General features: G+C 40.1%; 1 protein-coding gene across 1 annotated transcript in view; it reads right to left on the bottom strand.

The window, feature by feature from the left end:
• Positions 1-6663: 6663 nt before the first annotated feature.
• LOC147111837 (putative ribonuclease ZC3H12C) overlaps positions 6664-18703 on the bottom strand; it is a 100040-nt gene continuing 88000 nt past the window's right edge. The window contains exon 6 of the mRNA XM_085999113.1: positions 6664-18512. Coding sequence (XP_085855239.1) covers positions 17131-18512 — 1382 coding nt within the window. The 3' untranslated portion in view covers positions 6664-17130. The remainder of the gene's footprint in view (positions 18513-18703) is intronic.

The following is an 18703-nucleotide window of genomic DNA, read 5'->3' as shown; positions in this document are numbered from 1 at the left end:
CTTTGCTGGGTCAATAAGGGATGGTGTAGTCAAAGGCGGCCAATTCCATTCTCCAGAGCTGTATCTTGTTCTTGACCTTAGTGCATTTCCGGTTATCCAGTTTAAAGGCCACAGAGCGCTGATCAGTTATAAGCATTAAATGCCAACGAGCGAGAAAATGACTCCATTTACATACTGCTTTGATGATCGCCGTAGCCTCCTTCTCGACAGGAGGATAATGGAGCTCGCTACCCTGCAAAGTTTTGACAGAAATTTAACGGGTCGACCACCTTGATTCAAGGTAGCCAAGATCGCCACCTCTGATGCATCGCATTCGACCACAAAAGGGAGATTTTCATCAATGGAATGAAGCGTGGCTTTTTCCAGTTGTTGCTCGAGGTCAAAAGCTGAAATAGCTATTGACTCCAACGGAAATGACTTCGCGTGAAGCAGGGGCTGATCTTGTTGGAAAAGTGGGGTATCCACTTCGCATAATAGGCGAACATGCCGAGGGCCCAACGGAGAGAGCAGAGGAGGGAGCTCCTGAAGCGGACAGTCATTCCGGATCCGGTTTGATGACACCATTGCCCACCCAGTAGCCAAGGATGTTGACTGATTTCACGGATGTGGACTCATTTAAGGTTAAGTTGCGATGACTGAGAACGTCAAGAAATTTCTGGAGGTTGGCACCGTGCTTCTTGTCATGACCAGCAATGGTGATGTGTTCGTTAAGTTCTCCTGTTTGACTAGGCTGTCCATTGCCTGTTGAAAGATGGCCACCCCATTGGTGACCCCAAATGGAAGGTGACAAAACTGGTAAAGCCGACAATTGGCCTCAAAGGCCGTATAGTTCTTGTCAGAGTCCTTTTAACGGTACTTGATGATATGCGCTCTAAGTCAAAAGTTGAAAATACCCTGTAGTTGGCAAGGTTATTGACCATGTCCTCTGCATGGTAGTAGGTAGGCAACCAGGTCGATATATTGGTTAATAGTTTGCAAGTAATCGATGCAAAGACGTTTCTTGTGTGGCTTCAGAGGATTTTTAATGATGACTTGAGCCCACCAGGAAGATGAACATGGCTCAATGATGCCATCCGCTAGAAGGCGAGAGATTTCTGCCTCGATAAAGTATAGGTCATCTTGACTGAAACATCGTGATTTAGTGACTATGGGCTTACATTGGGGGGGAAAGATTGGCAAACAAGGAGGGCTTGTCAAGCGAAGCTGCCGAAAGCACACAGTGGTACTTTGGAAATAGTAAGCTCTGGCTTTGACCCTCAACTCAAAAGTGAGTCTTTTGTGTTGCTTCTAGAAATCCTGTCCCAGGAGCACATCACTGCATAGGTTTTTGAGCACCCCAAGCCAGGTGGAAAAATAAGTGCAGCCATTGAGAATAAGGTTGACAAGACAAAAGCCAGAAGAGTGGGTGGTCAGTGTCGTCGGAGCCATTGCAATTTCCCTGTCCAAGGGGTAAATACGCAGTTTTAACTTAGACAGCCTGCTCACTAATGAAGCTGTCGGAGCTGCATGAGTCAATTAGTGCACTCAAAATGTGGCTGTATGGGACAGGCTTTGGGGAAAAATAGCTGTGATGGGAGGAGGGGCAGTTTTATACTTGACAGCTGTAACATTAGTAGTGGCTCTTTGGGAGGGAGCAATTTTATAGATAGCAGCTGTAACCCTAGGAGAGGCTCTTGACTGACATACTTTAGAAAAGTGACCTTTCTTACTACAATGATTGCAGGTTGCATTCGGAGCAGGACAAAATTTCCTATAGTGAAATGCACCTCCACAGAAGAAACACTTCTTTGCCAAGATGCCGCTAGGGTAGGGTCGTCATCAGTGAGGGCGTCTGCCTAAGGCTTATCGGAGTCACTAAAAGATAGGCATCTGTATTTTTTTTTGCTAAGTCCAGAAAATATGCCTGGTCATAGGCAGCTTGTAACTCGAGGGTTTTATTCTCCAACAGTTGCTGGCGAATGAAGGGAAATGCAATTCCATTAATAAAAGAATCACAAATTAATTCCTCCTGGTACTGCTCAGCTGAGACAGCTTTGAGATTAGTCTTTGCTGAGCCTGCGAAGCTCTTGAAGGAATTAGTCAAGTGCTACCCTAGGTTGTTGTCGAGTTGTGGCCAGTAAGGGCCGAGCAAAAATTTCATTTGGGGCCTCAACAGAGAGTTGCTGCAGTATTTGGATAGCAGAGTCATAGTCTACAGTCTTCGATATAATCAAACACATGAGGATATATATAATTGGCAAGCATTTGTAACTCATCAGGAACATTCTCACCACAAGCCCCGAGCAAGTTGCTGAAGGTACGATACCAGTGTTTCCATACCTTAGCAGTTGTAGGTGAATTTGGGTCCAGTTCAAGACGGGTGGGTCTGAGTAGTTTTTCCATGATGGATTAATATGTAGAAGGGAACCAGACGTAGTAGTTGTAGCCATCTGTTCCCAAAATCACTTAGAGCGTGGAGCAAGTTTCAGTTGATTAAATTGACGTAAGAAAACTACTAGGCACTTGGGCTAAGTGTTAAACAAAGCTTTAATCAACTGTTTTACAACATGAAGGTCTAGTTGTGTCCTTCACTAGTTCCTGTTAAAGAATGTCCTGAGCCAGAGTATTTATACTCTCCCTGGACAGCGCCACCAGCAGGCTGCCCAGTATTACTTCATGAATCTTGCCATTTGTGTGGCAATGACTTATGTCAGGCACTATTAAATATTTATAAAAATTCATTAGAAAACAGTATTGTGCCAGAGGACAGCTAATACTATTCCTATTATTTTTAAAAGGGGAGATAGAACAAGTCCAGGGAACTATAGACCCTGGCTATGGTTGGTGGTAGGAAAAATAATGCAATCTTTACTCAAAAGATGGAATAGAAAAACCATCTAGAAACTGAAAATAATAAGAATAGCCAACACAGATGTCTCCTCCTAAGGTCCCCAGCATCACAGATGCCAGTCTTAAGCCCATTCAATTCACGCCACGTGATGTCAAGAAACGGCTGAAGACACTGGATACTGCAAAGGCTATAGGCCCTAACAACATTCCGGCAATAGTACTGAAGACTTGTGCTCCAGAACTAGCTGCGCCCCTAGCCAAGCTGCTCCAGTACAGCTACAACACTGGCATCTACCTGGCAATGTGGAAAATTGCCCAAGTATGTCCTATCTACAAAAAGCAGGACAAATCTGACCTGGCCAATTACCATCCCATCAGTCTACTCTCAATCATCAGCAAAGTGATGGAAGGTGTCGTTGACAGTGCGATCACGCGGCACTTACTCAGCAATAACCTGCTAACTGACGCCCAGTTTGGGTTCTGCCAGGGCTACTCGGCTCCTGACCTCATTACAGCTTTGGTCCAAACATGGACAAAAGAGCTGAACTCGGTGAGGTGAGAGTGACTGCCCTTAAGGAGCCCTAGCAAAACTGAAGGCAATGGGAATCAAGGGGGAAACTCTCCATTGGTTGGAATCATACCTAGCACAAAGGAAGTTGGCTGTGGTTGTTGGAGGTCATTCATCTCAATCACATGACATCACTGCAGGAGTTCCTCAGGGCAGTGTCCTAGGCCCAACCATCTTCAGCTATTTCATCAATGACCTTCCCTCCATCATAAGGTCAGAAGTGGGGATGTTCGCTGATTGCACACTGTTCAGCACCATTCGAGACTCGTCAGATACTGACGCAGTCCGTGTCCATATGCAGCAAGACCTGGACAACATTCAGACTTGGGCTGACAAGTGGCAAGTAACATTCACACCACACAAGTGCCAGGACATGACCATCTCCAACAAGCGAGACTCTAACCATCATTCAATGGCATTACCATCGCTGAATCCCCCACTAACAACATCCTGGGGGTTACCATTGATCAGGAACTGGACCAGCCATATAAATACTGTGGCCACAAGAGCAGGCCAGAGGCTGGGAATTCTGTGGCGAGTGTCTCACCTCCTGACTCCCCAAAGCCTTTCCACCATCTACAAGGCACAAGTCAGGAGTGTGATGGAATACTCTCCACTTGCCTGGATGAGTGCAGCTCCAACAACACTCAAGAAGCTCAACACCATTCAGGATAAAGCAGCCCGCTTGATTGGCACTCCATCACCTTCAACATTCACTCCCTCCACCACCGGCACACTGTGGCTGCAGAGTACCATCTACAAGATGCACTGCAGCAACTCGCCAAAGCTCCTTCAACAGCACCTTCCAAACCCGCGACCTCTACCACTTAGGACAAGGGCAGTAGACGCATGGGAACATCACCACCTACAAGTTCCCGCCAAGCCACACACCATCCTGACTTGGACCTCTATCGCCATTCCTTCACTGTCGGTGGGCCAAAATCCTGGAACTCCCTAACAGCATTGTGGGTGTACCTACACCATATGGACTGCAGCGGTTCAAGGCGGCTCACCACCTTCTCAAGGGCAATTAGGGATGGGCACTAAATGCAGGCCCAGCCAGCGACGCCCACATCCCATCAATGAATTACAAAAAAAGGGCCATGTGAAAGTCCGCGCAAGCTTGGTTTTTTCAATTTAAAAGCTGGCTCACCGGCTGCACGGTACCCCTTCAGCACTGCACAGCCTCAGGGAGCGTAGTACATAACAAAAGTAGACCAAACATTAACCCCTAGGTATACCACTTCCAATCTGAACAACACAGATCAACTCCAGCCCTTGTTTCCAGTCTGTCAATTTTCTATTCATCCTACATTTCTTGTTATACACCTTTTTTTTGGTAAAGTTTGAGACACTGAATCAAACCCCTTGCAAAATTCCATATACACCTCTACTGTATTCAGTTTATCGATCCACAGTCACAACTGCGCTATATTTGGCTGATTTATCTTTTGAGCAAAGATGTTACACTGTTAGCACCCCCAGCATGATTTAGGAGGCATTCCCCACTTTGAGCAGTTACATTGGCTGGAATTTGCTCCAGGTAGGTGAGTTGGGGGCGGGGGGCCTTAGAGGCGGGTGGGAAACCTGGGAGGCTGGGTTTCTTGCAGGCCCTGCTGCCATTAACTGAGATTGGGGATCTCGAGAGGGGAGCAGAGATTTGGGTGGGTGGCCTGGTGGTGAGGTCTCTGATCGCAGGGGGTGGGTTAGGTAGGGACCTGGAGCCAGGAGGTAGATATAAAGCCCCTTACTTCTTGGATTCAGCAGTCTCTGCCTCAGTTTAACGGCTGGGTTTCACAAAATTTGTGAAACCCAAATTTTGTGAAACCAGTCCACATGCAGTTAAATTCAAAATGGAGGTGAAAGAGGCTTCCAGCCTCATTATATTTAAATTGATGCCTTGCCCCACTGGGAGTGGGCTAGTCGCCCCTGTCCCAACTCCATTAAAACCGGAAGTGGGCGGGTTGGAGGTGGGATCAGGTTGAGAATCCAATTTTTAACAATTTAACTGCCTCCATGCTCCAAACCCATCCTTTTTAGGTGAAAATTCCAGCCATTATCTTAATTCCAGTCTAGGATGGGATAGTTAACCTAAGTAATATTGTCAGGTTCTTGCATTTCTCAACAGGCTGCAAGATCTCACTTTGCATTTCATCTCCACTGTTTGCTGATCTGTAACAGAATTGTACAATTTCCCTTCCTATTTATTATCTCTAATGTTATGGATATGGTTGTAATACAGCCCCCAGAAGTTCATGTTCTAGTGTTTTTACGAAATCCTTTACTAATACTACCACCCCACCCCTTTTTTTTTCTCCCCAATCTCAAGACACGAGCAGCAGAGGACTGGAAAAACAGATAGCTGGATGCCTTGGTCTTCGAGGATTGAAAACCTTAGTTAGCAACAGTAACAAAATAATGACGGGAAAGTCTTCCCACCCTTTCAATTTGAATATATAACTGAGCAAAATCGGATGGGCCTCTGATGCATTCGGCTCCCCACTGAGTAATTTCAGCCACCCCAACAAGTACCCATTAATTTCATATCCATTCCCAAGGTGTATCCTGAATCTCCACTGCTTTGAGCTTAACTTAGCCTTTCACATTAAACTTTATCAAATGTCTTCTGGAAGTCTATGTATACCATGTCCTAGACCACTTTGGTTGGCCCTTCCTCAAAGAAGTTGAAGAGGTGAGTCAGGTAGGATCTTTCCTTTCTGAATTCATGTTGACTGTTGATTACTAGTTATTACAATCCAAGTTTACTCTCGATAATTGATTCCATTATTTTTACATCAAATGGAAAATGAATGGATCTGTAGTCTGTGCTTGTGTAACAACCCATTACATAAAAATGTCTCCGCCCGTCATAGTGACTTACCTTGAGCGCAGTGACAGACAAAACACAGCTCTCACTCAGTGCCAGCAACATCGCACAAGCAGCAAGTATAATGACCAATTTATTTTTGGTAGTACTGGCAGCGGGAGGAATACTAGCCAGAACATTTATCTACGAGAACCAGCCAGAACATTTATCTACGAGAACCACCATAACAGGCAGACTGAATCCTGATTGAACTTCAAGGGAAGAATGCACTTCCAATAATTAGCAATTGCTCAGTACTGAAGTGTAGTATTAGTCTTGATTACATGCTCAAATTTGTGTATCTTGAACTTATTTCTGATCCAGAATGAGCCAAGCTGATATTTTACATGGAAAAGGATAATACAACAGAGGAAAAATTAAACTCAAGTGAAACTAATAGTGTGAGAAGAGATTTGATAACACTTTAATAAGTTTATTGTATTCCAAAACTAAATACCAGTATAAATCTTAAAATTCAGCAAGTGTTTACATACGAGAGCTCTTTTTCCTCTAGGTTACAAATGTATTTGAAAGCTTTGTTTTTACATTTTAAGCACCCATAAAACAGCACAAATTAAAACAGTAGCATGCCTATAATAATACCTTATACACTAGTGTATTTGCAGTTGATCTGAATTCAAAGCCAGTGGTTCACAAGTTGGTCTACCATCTTTTTATGTTTAAAATTCACTATCCAGAGATCCAAAGGAACAGTTCTGCATGAAGACAAAGACTATTCCCCTTTGCTCAAAATAGGAACATAAAATACAGCAATTAATGGTCATATTAGTATACATGCTTAACAAGGTTGTAGACCATGTTGACACTTCCTTAAATTCACATCAAGCTGAATGCTGTTTCACTATTTTGGTGTAATTGTAGCCCTATTGTTGGGGTCCAAGGGGAAAGGTGGTTGGCTGCAGGGTTAAAAAAAGGAATTTATGAAAAAACCTTTAAATTGTTACATAATTACCAGCTTTGTGGTTCAATCCTCTCACTAACACCTGTTTGCCAAAGACTTGCTGCTGTTCATTTCTCCTGTTTTGCTTCCCCCCACCTTCAAGAGGTTAGCTAAAAAGACACTATCTCTATCAATTCAGTCCTTTGGCTCGCTCCTGTAACAGCTTGTAGAGCAGCTCCTAATGTTGCAATGTAACCCATAAAGTTTGACAGAAATTTGAAGACAAAACCCACATGACCCCATTTCTTGTTTGATCAGTACCAATGGTAGTTTTTGGCCAGCTACTGTAAAGGCTTTACACACTTGAAGCATCTAGGAGACCCTTTGATTAAATAACTGCCAGAAAAAAAAGTAAATATTTTTTAAAATTTGTCACTAAACAGAATTATAATTAAAATACACAGAATAGACAGCTGGGAATGAACTAACTGCTACATCATCAAAGTAAAGGTGCTCTTGGGTAGTGTGGGAAGGTTGAGTGGGTGATATTTCCAAAGCCATGAATAATAAAACTTGCATTATATAGCGCTTTAACGTAGTAAAACGTCCCAAGGCACTAAACAATATTTGACACCAAGCCACATAAGAAATAGAAGCAGGAGTAGGCCATTTGGCCCCTTGAGCCTGCTCCGCCATGCAGTAAGATCATGGCTGATCTGATCTTGGCCTCAACTCCACTTTCCTGCCTGCTCCCCATAACCCTAGACTCCCCTATAGTTCAAAAATCTGTCTTATCTCCACCTTAAATATATTCAATGACTCAGCCTCCACAGCTCTCTGGGGTAGAGAATTCCAAAGATTCATGACCCTCAGAAGAAATTCCTCATCTCAGTTTTAAATGGGTGACCCCTTATTCTGAAACTATGCCTCCTAGTTCTAGATTCCCCCATGGGGGGAAACATCCTCTCTGCATCTACCCTGTCAAACCCCTCAGCATCTTATACGTTTCAATAAGATCTCCTCTCATTCTTCTAAACTCCAATAGTATAGGCCCAATCTGCTCAACCTTTCTTCATAAGACAACCCCCTCATCTCAGGAATCAACCTAGTAAACCTTCTCTGAACTGCCTCCAATGCAAGTATATTCCTCCTTAAATTAGACCAAAACTGTATGCAATACTTCAGGTGTGGTCGCACCAACACCCTGTACAGTTGTAGCGAGACTTCCCTACTTTTATACTCCATCCCCTTGCAATAAAGGCCAACATTCCATTTGCTTTCCTAATTACTTGCTGTACCTGCATGCTAACTTTGTGTTTCGTGTACAGGAAACTCTCGATTTACCGGCACCCAAACAACCGGAAATCTCGGTTAACCGGCAAAATTCAGGAGTAGGTTCAGTTAAGTTTTTCTTCATATTAGTGGCTGTTTCTTGATTTTTGGCTGTGTAATCAGGGGTTCCTGCACTTGTTGCTAAGCAACAGGGACGCTTGGTCTGTGGCCAGCTGCTTGCACCTGTTGCTAAGCAACAGGGAAGCCTGGATTTGTTACTGTGTACGCAGCTCTCGTACCTTTTAACTATAACTCTCTGTAATCCGGACTTTGATAAACCGGCACCACACCGGTCCCGTCGGTGCCGGATAAAAAAGAGTTTCTTGTACAAGGAACCCCAGATCCCTTTGTACTGCAGCATTTTGTAGTCTCCATTTAAAAAATAATTTGCCTTTTTATTCTTCCTACCAAAGTGGATAACCTCACATATTCCCACATTATACTCGATCTGCCAAATTTTTGCCCACTCACTTAACCTGTTTATATCCCTTAGCAGATTCTTTGTGTCTTCCTCACAACTTGCTTTCCCACCTATCTTTGTATCATCAGCAAATTTGGCTACATTACACTCGGTCCCTTCATCCAAGTCATTAATATAGATTGTAAATAGTTCAGGTCCCAGCACTGATCCCTGTGGCACCCCACTAGTTACAGTTTGCCAACCTGAAAATGACCCATTTATCCCAACTCTCTGTTTTTTGTTAGTTAACCAATCTTCTATCCATGCTAATATATTACCCCCAACCCTGTGAGCTCTTGTGCAGTAACCTTTTATGTGGCACCTTATCAAATGTCTTCTGGAAATCCAAATACACTACATCTACTGGTTCCCCTTGATCAACCCTGCTCATTACATCCTCAAAGAACTCTAGCAAATTTGTCAAACACAATTTCCCTTTCATAAAACCGTGCTGACTGCTTGATAGTATTATGATTTTCTAAATGTCCTGCTACTACTTCCTTAATAATAGACTCCAGCATTTTCCCAATGACATGTTAGGCTAACTGGCCTAGTTTCCTGCTTTCTGTCTCCCTCCTTTCTTGAATAGGGGTGTTACATTTGCGGTTTTCCAATCCGCTGGGACCTCTCCAGAATCCAGGGAATTTTGGTAGATTACAACCAATGCATCCACCATCTCTGCAGCCACTTCGTTTAAGAGCCTAGGATGCAGGCCATCAGGTCCGGGGACTTGTCCACCTTTAGTCCCATTAATTTGCCTAGTACTTTTTCTCTAGTGATAGTGATTGTTTTAAGTTCCACCCTCCTTATAGCCCCTTGATTATCTATTATTATTGGGATGCTTTTAGTGTCTTCTACCGTGAAGACCGATACAAAATATTTGTTCAAAGTCTCTGCCATTTCCTTATTTCCCATTATTAATTCCTCAAAGGGACCAACATTTATTTTAGCTACTCTCTCCTTTTATATATACCTGTAGAAGCTCTTACTGTCTGTTTTTAGTTTTCTTGCTAGTTTACTCTCAATCTATCTTCTCCCTCTTTATTTTTTTGAGTCATCCTTTGTTGGTTTCTAAAAATTTCCCAATCCTCTGGCCTACCACTAATCTTCGCAACATTTTATGCCTTTGTTTTCAATTTGATACCATCCTTCTCTTAGTCTTTCTTTCTCACTAGAATATAGAGAGTTATGAAATATCTCCTTAAATGTCTGCCACTGCTTATCAACCGTCTTACCCTTTAATCTATTTTCCCAGTCCACTTTAGCCAACTGTCTTCATACCTTTGTAATTGCCTTTATTTAAGTTCAGGACACTAGTTTGAGACCCAGGTTTCTTACCCTCAAACTGAAGGGTAAAACAGGTAAAGAAGAGGAAACATGGAAATTAGTGACCCATTAGGAAACAAGTAAAAAAAAAAAAAACTGCGTCCCAGGAGATTGAAAAAAACTAGACAGACTTTGATTGCAGCACTATAATTCTAATTAGAGGCGAGTGCAAGAGATGAGAACATAGTGAAAAATGACAACTCATTAATGAACCATTTGTGCTTTGCATATCAGAATGTAGAAGCTAATTAAATATAGACCAAATTGTAAACCACAAGCTGCTCCTGATATGACACAGGATTTTGTCACTAAGACTTACATATTATTTGGGTTAACTAACCCAAATTGTTTAATTTAGTACAGTATTTTGAAAAGTTTCATAAACAGACCATATTACAGGCAAACAGGTGCTTCACCACACATTTCTACTATAATAATCACCCGAGATATATGGGACCACATACTCGTGCCGTGATCATACACCATTGTCCTTTCATGCATATTAATCTTTTTGCAAGAACATGGGTTTTTTTTCCTATGAAAAGTTTTTAAATGATTAAAATGTTCTATGTGCTGTACACTGTTCATTAAGTCATTGATTTTAAAGGTTTCTAAGCCTCATAAGCAGGGCATAAACTTTTAACAATTTGCCACACGTATGACTCAACTAATAGCTCACAACTTTATTTTGTGCTGAGATAGCAATCTAATTGTATTTTTAACATGGAAACCGATCCTATTCAGCAAAAAATTGTTGGGAATTTACAGTAGTGAACATTTGGCTGGAAGTTCAGAGGAAAAGCTATAAATAGTCCCAGTTCTGAAAAGAATCCAATCAGACCTGACTGACCCATACAAGTCAACAGAACAGGAGGAACAGTAAATTGAGATACTCCCACATCACCTGAGCTTGAGAAGAAACTATAGAAAGATGCACGGAGAGCCCTGAATTTCTAAATTACCCATCTTAAAATATGGCTGGCTTTGTTTTACAATTATGGTCAAATTGTATTAGAATACTAGGGGAGAAAGAGAATCACCTGTGAAAACGAACCCTTTCACAATCCTATGCTGTATTCAAGTGACTTTCTTCTATTTGACTGTACGCAAGGGCTTGTTCTGGCCTACTGCTGACAGTATAGTCACCAAGTACATAACACAATACATGTATATTCAAGTCCAAATAACTCTCATTCCAGGTCAGAACAAAGGCTGAATCATAACATGAATTGAAATCTGCACTAGTAAATTACACTGTGTCATGGCATCTATATTGGATAATGCCATGGTCTTTTGGTTATAATGAAACAACTTGAGCTATGGCAATGGCGATGGCAATTTCAGTAGCCTGTTTGCAAATATTAAAAACTCTGGCTGTTGTGAGCATAGCCTATATTCATTTACCACTTCTAGCTTGCATATGACTTTCCATCTTTCTTTCATCTGAAAAACAATTTCAATAGAATGCATAAAAAGGACTTCTGTTGCTACAGAAACCTTGTATAACCTAGCTCCCTCGATCAGACAGCAGCAGCTCAAGTCACAGTCTCTCAAATAATTCTAGCAACTGACCAAAGAAGAGGGTGAAGAAAAGGAAACATTTCTTACTCAAACACATCCAAAGCCTGTATTTGACACCTAAACAGGCACTTTATTCCTCACAGATTGGTAGAACCCAGGATTGTAAATGACTGCTTCTAGGCAAAGTAAAAGTTTCATTTGAACTCGGCCCCAGGTATTGATGGTGACCCATTAGCTTCCAACATCAAGGTTCAAAATGAAGAAGTTGCACTGATGGTTAATCCAACATACCCAGCTAATTGCTCAAAAATGGTAGCAATAGCCACTGACATGAACCCAAGGAATGTCTTCACAAATTTTCCCCATATTTGTCCGGTTTGGGAAATATAATCTTGGATTTGAGAAGTCAATCAGATTCATTGCTTCCCATTGTGCTTTGATATTGGTATTAATTAGGATTAAATCCAAGCAAGTGCCTATCCAGAGATGATGATTTTAGATGTTATCAGCAGCCCTAGTGCACTGCCACAGTATAACATCTGGCTGACTGCATAAGTCAGTATCCAAATATTGAGATTTATGACTAATGCTAAAGGAGTTACTTTGAGATCTAAAAGACCCAGCCACCTTTTCCAACGCCTCACAAATTGACATGCAATTCTATATAGGCGCTGCATCTTTCACTGACTGCTCTCATGGGCAATTGTTGCCTTCTTGTCTGGCCTGGAGTTATAACACCACCGTTCTTACAAAACCCGAAAACATTTACGCCTCAGGGTATAGAACTTGGCCATCCTTGTATCATAAAAGGAGCTTACAACAAGCCCTTGGTATCAATCACTGGTACTTTTCCAGTGTCTTGAACCCAGGCACTGGCATTAATGGAATTAAGATAGATACTGGTGGCTGAAGACTATAGGTGTTGTGTAAATCGGATGTCATTGTACAATTTAAAAAAAAGCCTAAAATTTTAGGGAATAGGGTAAAAGCGATGTTGAATAATAGGCAGCGAGAGAGCCTGGGAGTGTAATACTGTAGTTATTTTACCTGGTGTCAGTTTGGTGCACGACTGTTGTGGACAATAGGAGAGATATTAACTGTGGGATAGGGTCACCAGAGCCTTATGTGCAGCAGAGTAGGGAATAATAATTTTCCAATAGATATTGAAAATGTGGACGTGCACTGTCCATAATAGTTGGAAGTCGGAAAATTATGCACAGCTGAAATTTCATAAAATTAACCCCTATTTGTATATTCCCAAACTGAAGGATAAATGTGGCAGAAAATGGAAGAATTATATGGCAATTAAAACAGTTAGACATGCTCAGAGTAGGGAGTGATTGTAGCAAAGACTATGGAAGAAAAAGGCAAGTTAATAGCAGAATCCCCTTGGGATCAAACTTGTGGAAGATTTCAAAAAGGTTACACAAATCAAGTCACTAGTAAAACTGTCATTTTTTGATCCCTAGAAATTTGCCTATAAACTTTCTAAAGTAAACTGTTCCTTCAAACAAAGTTTCTCTTTATGCCATGCTCACAAGTTCACCCATTAAAATACATGAAAATATGCTCCTTTTCAGATATTTAAAACTGATGCAGTATATTATACACAAAGCTTGAACAGGATATCACAATAACTTAGGACAGGGATAAAGAAATTTTCCATCAGGTGATAGCTAGAGCCAAAGTTTTGACAGCGCCCATAAAAATGACAATCCACATGCTTTTGGCCCAATCCTACACGATTACAGTCCAGTGACAAATGTTCAAAGCAGATGCTTGAGCAAGATTAATTAATAAATATGCAAACAATGGAGTACATTTACAATTTTAAACATTATAGAAAACTGCAATCATTTAGCAATAGTTAAACAATTAAGATAAAACATGTAAATGTTTACAAATTTAGACTTATTTCATTAATATTGCATGAGCTCACCTTAAATCTTCAATATAACTCATTTTTTAGTTACACCGACGATCTATTTACTACGCATCAGAAAGTATGAACTGCGGCTGATAAAGACTACTAGATTTACATGACTATTTTAATCTAACCCCATTTTACCTACATTGTGCAATAATCTATCTACCATGCCATTTAAAATGTATACACAAAAATAGTGATTATTACAAGTTATAAATATACTTGCAAGATACCACCAGTGCAAGTGCCATGGAAAATATATCAAAATAATTAGTATTAGGAATTTTAATATCCCTCCCCCCCCTTAAAGTGTTGACACAGTGAGTCATCATAAAGTAGCAAAGTGAACAAGATGTTAATTTTGGTAGATTTAGGTACATTAAATTCACATGCATTGCATCAATCACCAACAAGCATGCTTTCAGGGTTATATGGATTTCCTGTTCCTGCTTACAAGCAATAAGAACATGCATACAATTTTAACAATTAGAGCAGGAAATTCTTAATTTTCTTAGAAACCCAATGTCATAAGCAATTATGCATAATACTTTGACATGAAAGGTTAAAAAAAATGCTGACAAGATTAAAAGTTCCATGGAATAATTAACCCCTCAATGTTGTCTTACATTAAAATATCTTGAAGTAACCATAAAGTGGTTTGAATTAGTGTGACTTGATAGTCACACAAGCAGATCAAAACTATAATTTACCATGACCAGATCTATTAGATTACTGTAGCATTATAGCTGGACTGCAATACTGGCTTTGTATTAATAGTAATTATGTAGTAATAACATTATTTTAGCTGTTTTTACCAACAGTAATGTGCATTGTCAGCTGCATTATATTGAAGAAGCTCTTCAACAACCCCCAATTTTAGAAAGCAGAGATCACAAATGTTTCAAAATATTCTGTTCATATTTTACTGTTTGTTATTATAAATTTAACCATTAGTTTTTAAGTTTCAAAATATTAATGAATATATCTTTTAAATTGTAGAATATAAAACCATACAATTAAATGCTACTGTTGCATCTGAGAACAATCTGATAAATTAACCATTTGGCACCAGAAGATATGGCACCTGAGTGAGGGCAAGAGAAAATAGTCAATTATTCATTATCATTTCAAAATTCTAATTGACCCAAACATATGAAAACTATCAAACTTTTCAACAGACATACTAGATTTTATAGTACCAATACAATCTGGGAGCTTTATAATGGTACTGTAGAATGTGTGCAATTCAAAAATCAACAGCATTGTACTGTAGATGAAGAAGGGAATACTAACGATTACTATTATTGTATACAACAATTTGTTATGGATATGTGCTGAACATGGTTCAGAATATCAGTTATGGCTATAAGCACAATGCCCTGTTAAAAAAGCATTCATACCCAAAGTCTACTTAGTGTGACACATAGTGCCACACAAGTAGTGAAAAGGTTATCCTATTAGGTGTGTTTGGACATGGTTTTAGGAACCATTTTACCATGTTCCCTGAAATTTGGTAATGTTTCTGCTCGACTTAGTTATGGTATATTTGTGCAATACGTGGAAATATTCATTCAAATATGCAAGTTTCATCTGCTTTTGATCAGGCCGCAAGATGGTATGCTGCATGGGATTCATAAGTTCTACCTTAAGAGTAGGAGGGGTGAAAGAAAAAAAAAGATGGACATAGTCCCATTCTGGTCAGCTATCCAATAATGGAACAGCATTGACGAGTCTAAAAAATATGCACTGAAATCTGGAGTTTGGAATTGTATGGTACTGAGTGGCTTTTGAGGAGGAAAAAAGTGGATGGAAAAATGTTCATATTTTTGAAAATGAAACTCACCATTACACAAACACCAATATCATGGTAGAGTTTTGATTGAATAAGTTGTAATTTTCAATTTTATTTCCTTTCAGTACTTCTGCTTACTATTCTTTTTCTTTATTATATAAAAGCTATTAAGTTGAAATTCATGGTTATTCTCCACAGTTTACAACCACATCTTTAACTGACAGGAAGGCCACTTGTTGCAGAGGATAACAATGACAGCAGCTATACCTACAGTTAAAAATTACTGAGTTAACTATCCTCCACAGGATGACATCCCACCTCGCAGCCTGGCCATGAAGAGATGAGACTCATTACAAGTTCAGCTGGTGGATTTGTCAGTCAGTGCTAAAACTCAAACCTGTAACTACAGGATTGTGAAGAAACAGTGAAAAGAAATATGAAATTATTAAACTTTGTTGACATTACAATTGCTTGTTACACTTTTTAAAAACATGGCACTGGACAGACCTGTTTACTGACTGTGCAAAAAGAAACAGATAAACCCAAATATAGGATTTTGCTGTCCAGGAGGCATTTTGTCCAAACTTGGATGTTTGCCAACCAATGAAAAACAATAATGCAAAAATTCTGCAAACTGATGGTTAATTTCAAGGATCTGGTAAAATGTTGCCCAAATGGTCCCTAATTACATTTACACAAGTTTGTGTATTTACGGTATTACTAAATATAAATTTAAAACTACTGTAGATTTTATTTTAAAAAGATACAATTTGTATCAACAATGAAAGGTCATTTCTGGCCATTTAGGACTTTGCCTGAAGCTGCAATGCACTCAACAGCTCCTTGTAGGATGAATATGACACTGCAGCTGGCAAAACCCATTAAAAATACCAGAAACAACTTTTACTGAAACGAAACAGACAATCTGTTTGTTTCTACTTAAAAAAAAAAAAAAAAAAAAAATTATGGCAAGATCAATCAGGCCTTCTCATAATACTACAGCCTGAGTGCATTAATAAAAATCAGTACACAATATTTTAAAACGTTTAAACTAAATTAATTTAAAAGGTTGCTTTTTATTGCAACCTCAAAACTTAGTACAGTACTATATACATCCTCAAATAATATCGGTATTTCTGCTCAGCTATTAATGGCCATTAGTTGAAGGTCAGCTGACATTTTGATCATACTATTCAATTAGAGTAATGCAGAAATACCTTTACCACCAATACTCTCAAAACGCTGAAGGAAAAGTGCCAGAAGCCACTAAATGTATTGTTTTGAGAAAAACACCAGACTTCCTACTGATACTTTCAGGTTAAAGCTGCACTATATTATGGAGACAGTAAACTACATCACCAGTAATTAAATTTTAAAAAGGTGCTTTAACATACACATTTTATACTGTTTCCTATAGTAAGCTGCAGCTTTAAAAAACACTAATTCTAAAAGGTACTAACAGAAACACAAAAAAAAATCCCTTTTGCAGAGGGTACTTCTTTACACGTTATACTCTATTTTATCTCCCTGTTTTGAAGAAACTCACAAATACGAGCTACCTCAGCATTTGGGCTGAGAAATAAGAACACCAAGATGATGCATTTCAATTCAATAACCCAGTTTTGACTTTTCTGCTAGAATAGCTGCAGCAAGTTGCTGGGCATCGATCATGTGAGGATTCCTTTTCATTACCACCCGCACAAGGTCAGCTGGAAAGATGTTGCACAAATTTATGAAGATCTTGTCACGGGCATCCTGAAACCTTTGTGGATTTGGAGGCTCAGGAGGTAGCCCGCTCCACGGCATCCTCCAGGTCTGCTCCCTTTTTTCAGGTAGGCTTTGGAATGTAAATTGATCATAACATGGCTGAGCGGGATTGTTAGGTAATGAATATCCTTGTGCGTAACCATAAGCATCCATGCCATATCCAAGCCTGTTCCAACTGGCAAACGTTTCCTGACCTATATAAGGTTTTCTTTGTCTCATTGGTAGGTTTTCATATAAACGCGAGTCTGAAAAGCTTTCTATCCTTGTGGTTCCTAGTGCTCTTCCCATATGTATGCTCTGCGGATGCTGGGCGTTGAGGTGTACAGGGCGATATTCACTAGGACAACTGGAGCGAGCTCCAATTACTGGGTGCTGCAAATGTGATGCCATGCAAGAGACCGAAGTTTTGTGCGGTGGCTTTTGCTCTTCTTGACCGTAACTTTGCACTCTTGTTAGAGTATCATGATAACCATGAAGAAAGGGCTGATGTCGATTATGAAACTGGTGACATTTAAGGTTTTCCTCAAGCACTGTAACTGGAGAACTTGGGTAGGTTCGTTCATTATACCCAACATATGAATCACTGCTACCACAGCTGATGCTTCCTTCACTGCTACAATCAGAACCTACATGGTTTAGTCTGTATTCTTTATCTGCAGAAAACTGGTCAGGGCTGTGTGTACCAGATAAACCAAGGTTATGATATGGATTCATCATGGAATAATATCCTCCATCAACAGGAGAGTCACATTTTGGGTGCTGGTTATTATAGGATATGTGTGTTCCATGGCTATTGGTCACCAGAATTGGTGGGTACTGTGCTGGCACCCCTTGTTCTTGTGTCAAAAAGTGCATTCCAGAACCTGATACTGCACTACCATGGACTTTTGCAGCTGAAGGATTTGATGCACCAACAAGAGAGGGCACTGACCTGGTTTCCAATCTGGTTTTATTGCTAAGTTTCTCTTCAACTTCATTATAAAGAGGGGTTTGTATACTTGGGTCAGACTGTCTTTTAGAAGCTGTACGTTTGACATCAAACATACCCTCAGCTTTGGTATTAGATGGAACGCTGTTGCTCTTCACCAAGCCTCCTTCATTAGTGGTTTTCATTATTGAATTCTTTGCACTAGCACGGAGTTCATCAGCCACAGAACGCTGAGGCTGTGTACCTCGTTCTGGATGGTAGTACTTACATTTATGGCCATAAGTGCACTTTTTTCCTGTTGAAAACACAAAAGTGGGTTTTAAATGACTACTGTGGAACAAAGGTGCCATTTAGTTATTCCAATCCAGGCCTAAAAGTTTGCTATTCTATTATTTAACATATTACAGAATACCATACTTGTATAAAAGGAAATGTAAAAACACTTGGTACAGGTGCAACCAAAGAAAACTTGGAAGTACTTGATGG

The sequence above is a fragment of the Somniosus microcephalus genome, chromosome 10 (genome assembly GCF_052327205.1).
Source record: "Somniosus microcephalus isolate GS21.2 chromosome 10, FLI_Smic_1.0, whole genome shotgun sequence".
Taxonomy (NCBI): domain Eukaryota; kingdom Metazoa; phylum Chordata; class Chondrichthyes; order Squaliformes; family Somniosidae; genus Somniosus; species Somniosus microcephalus.
Note: the sequence above shows the minus strand (reverse complement) of the source record. Positions and strands in the feature narration are given on the sequence as shown.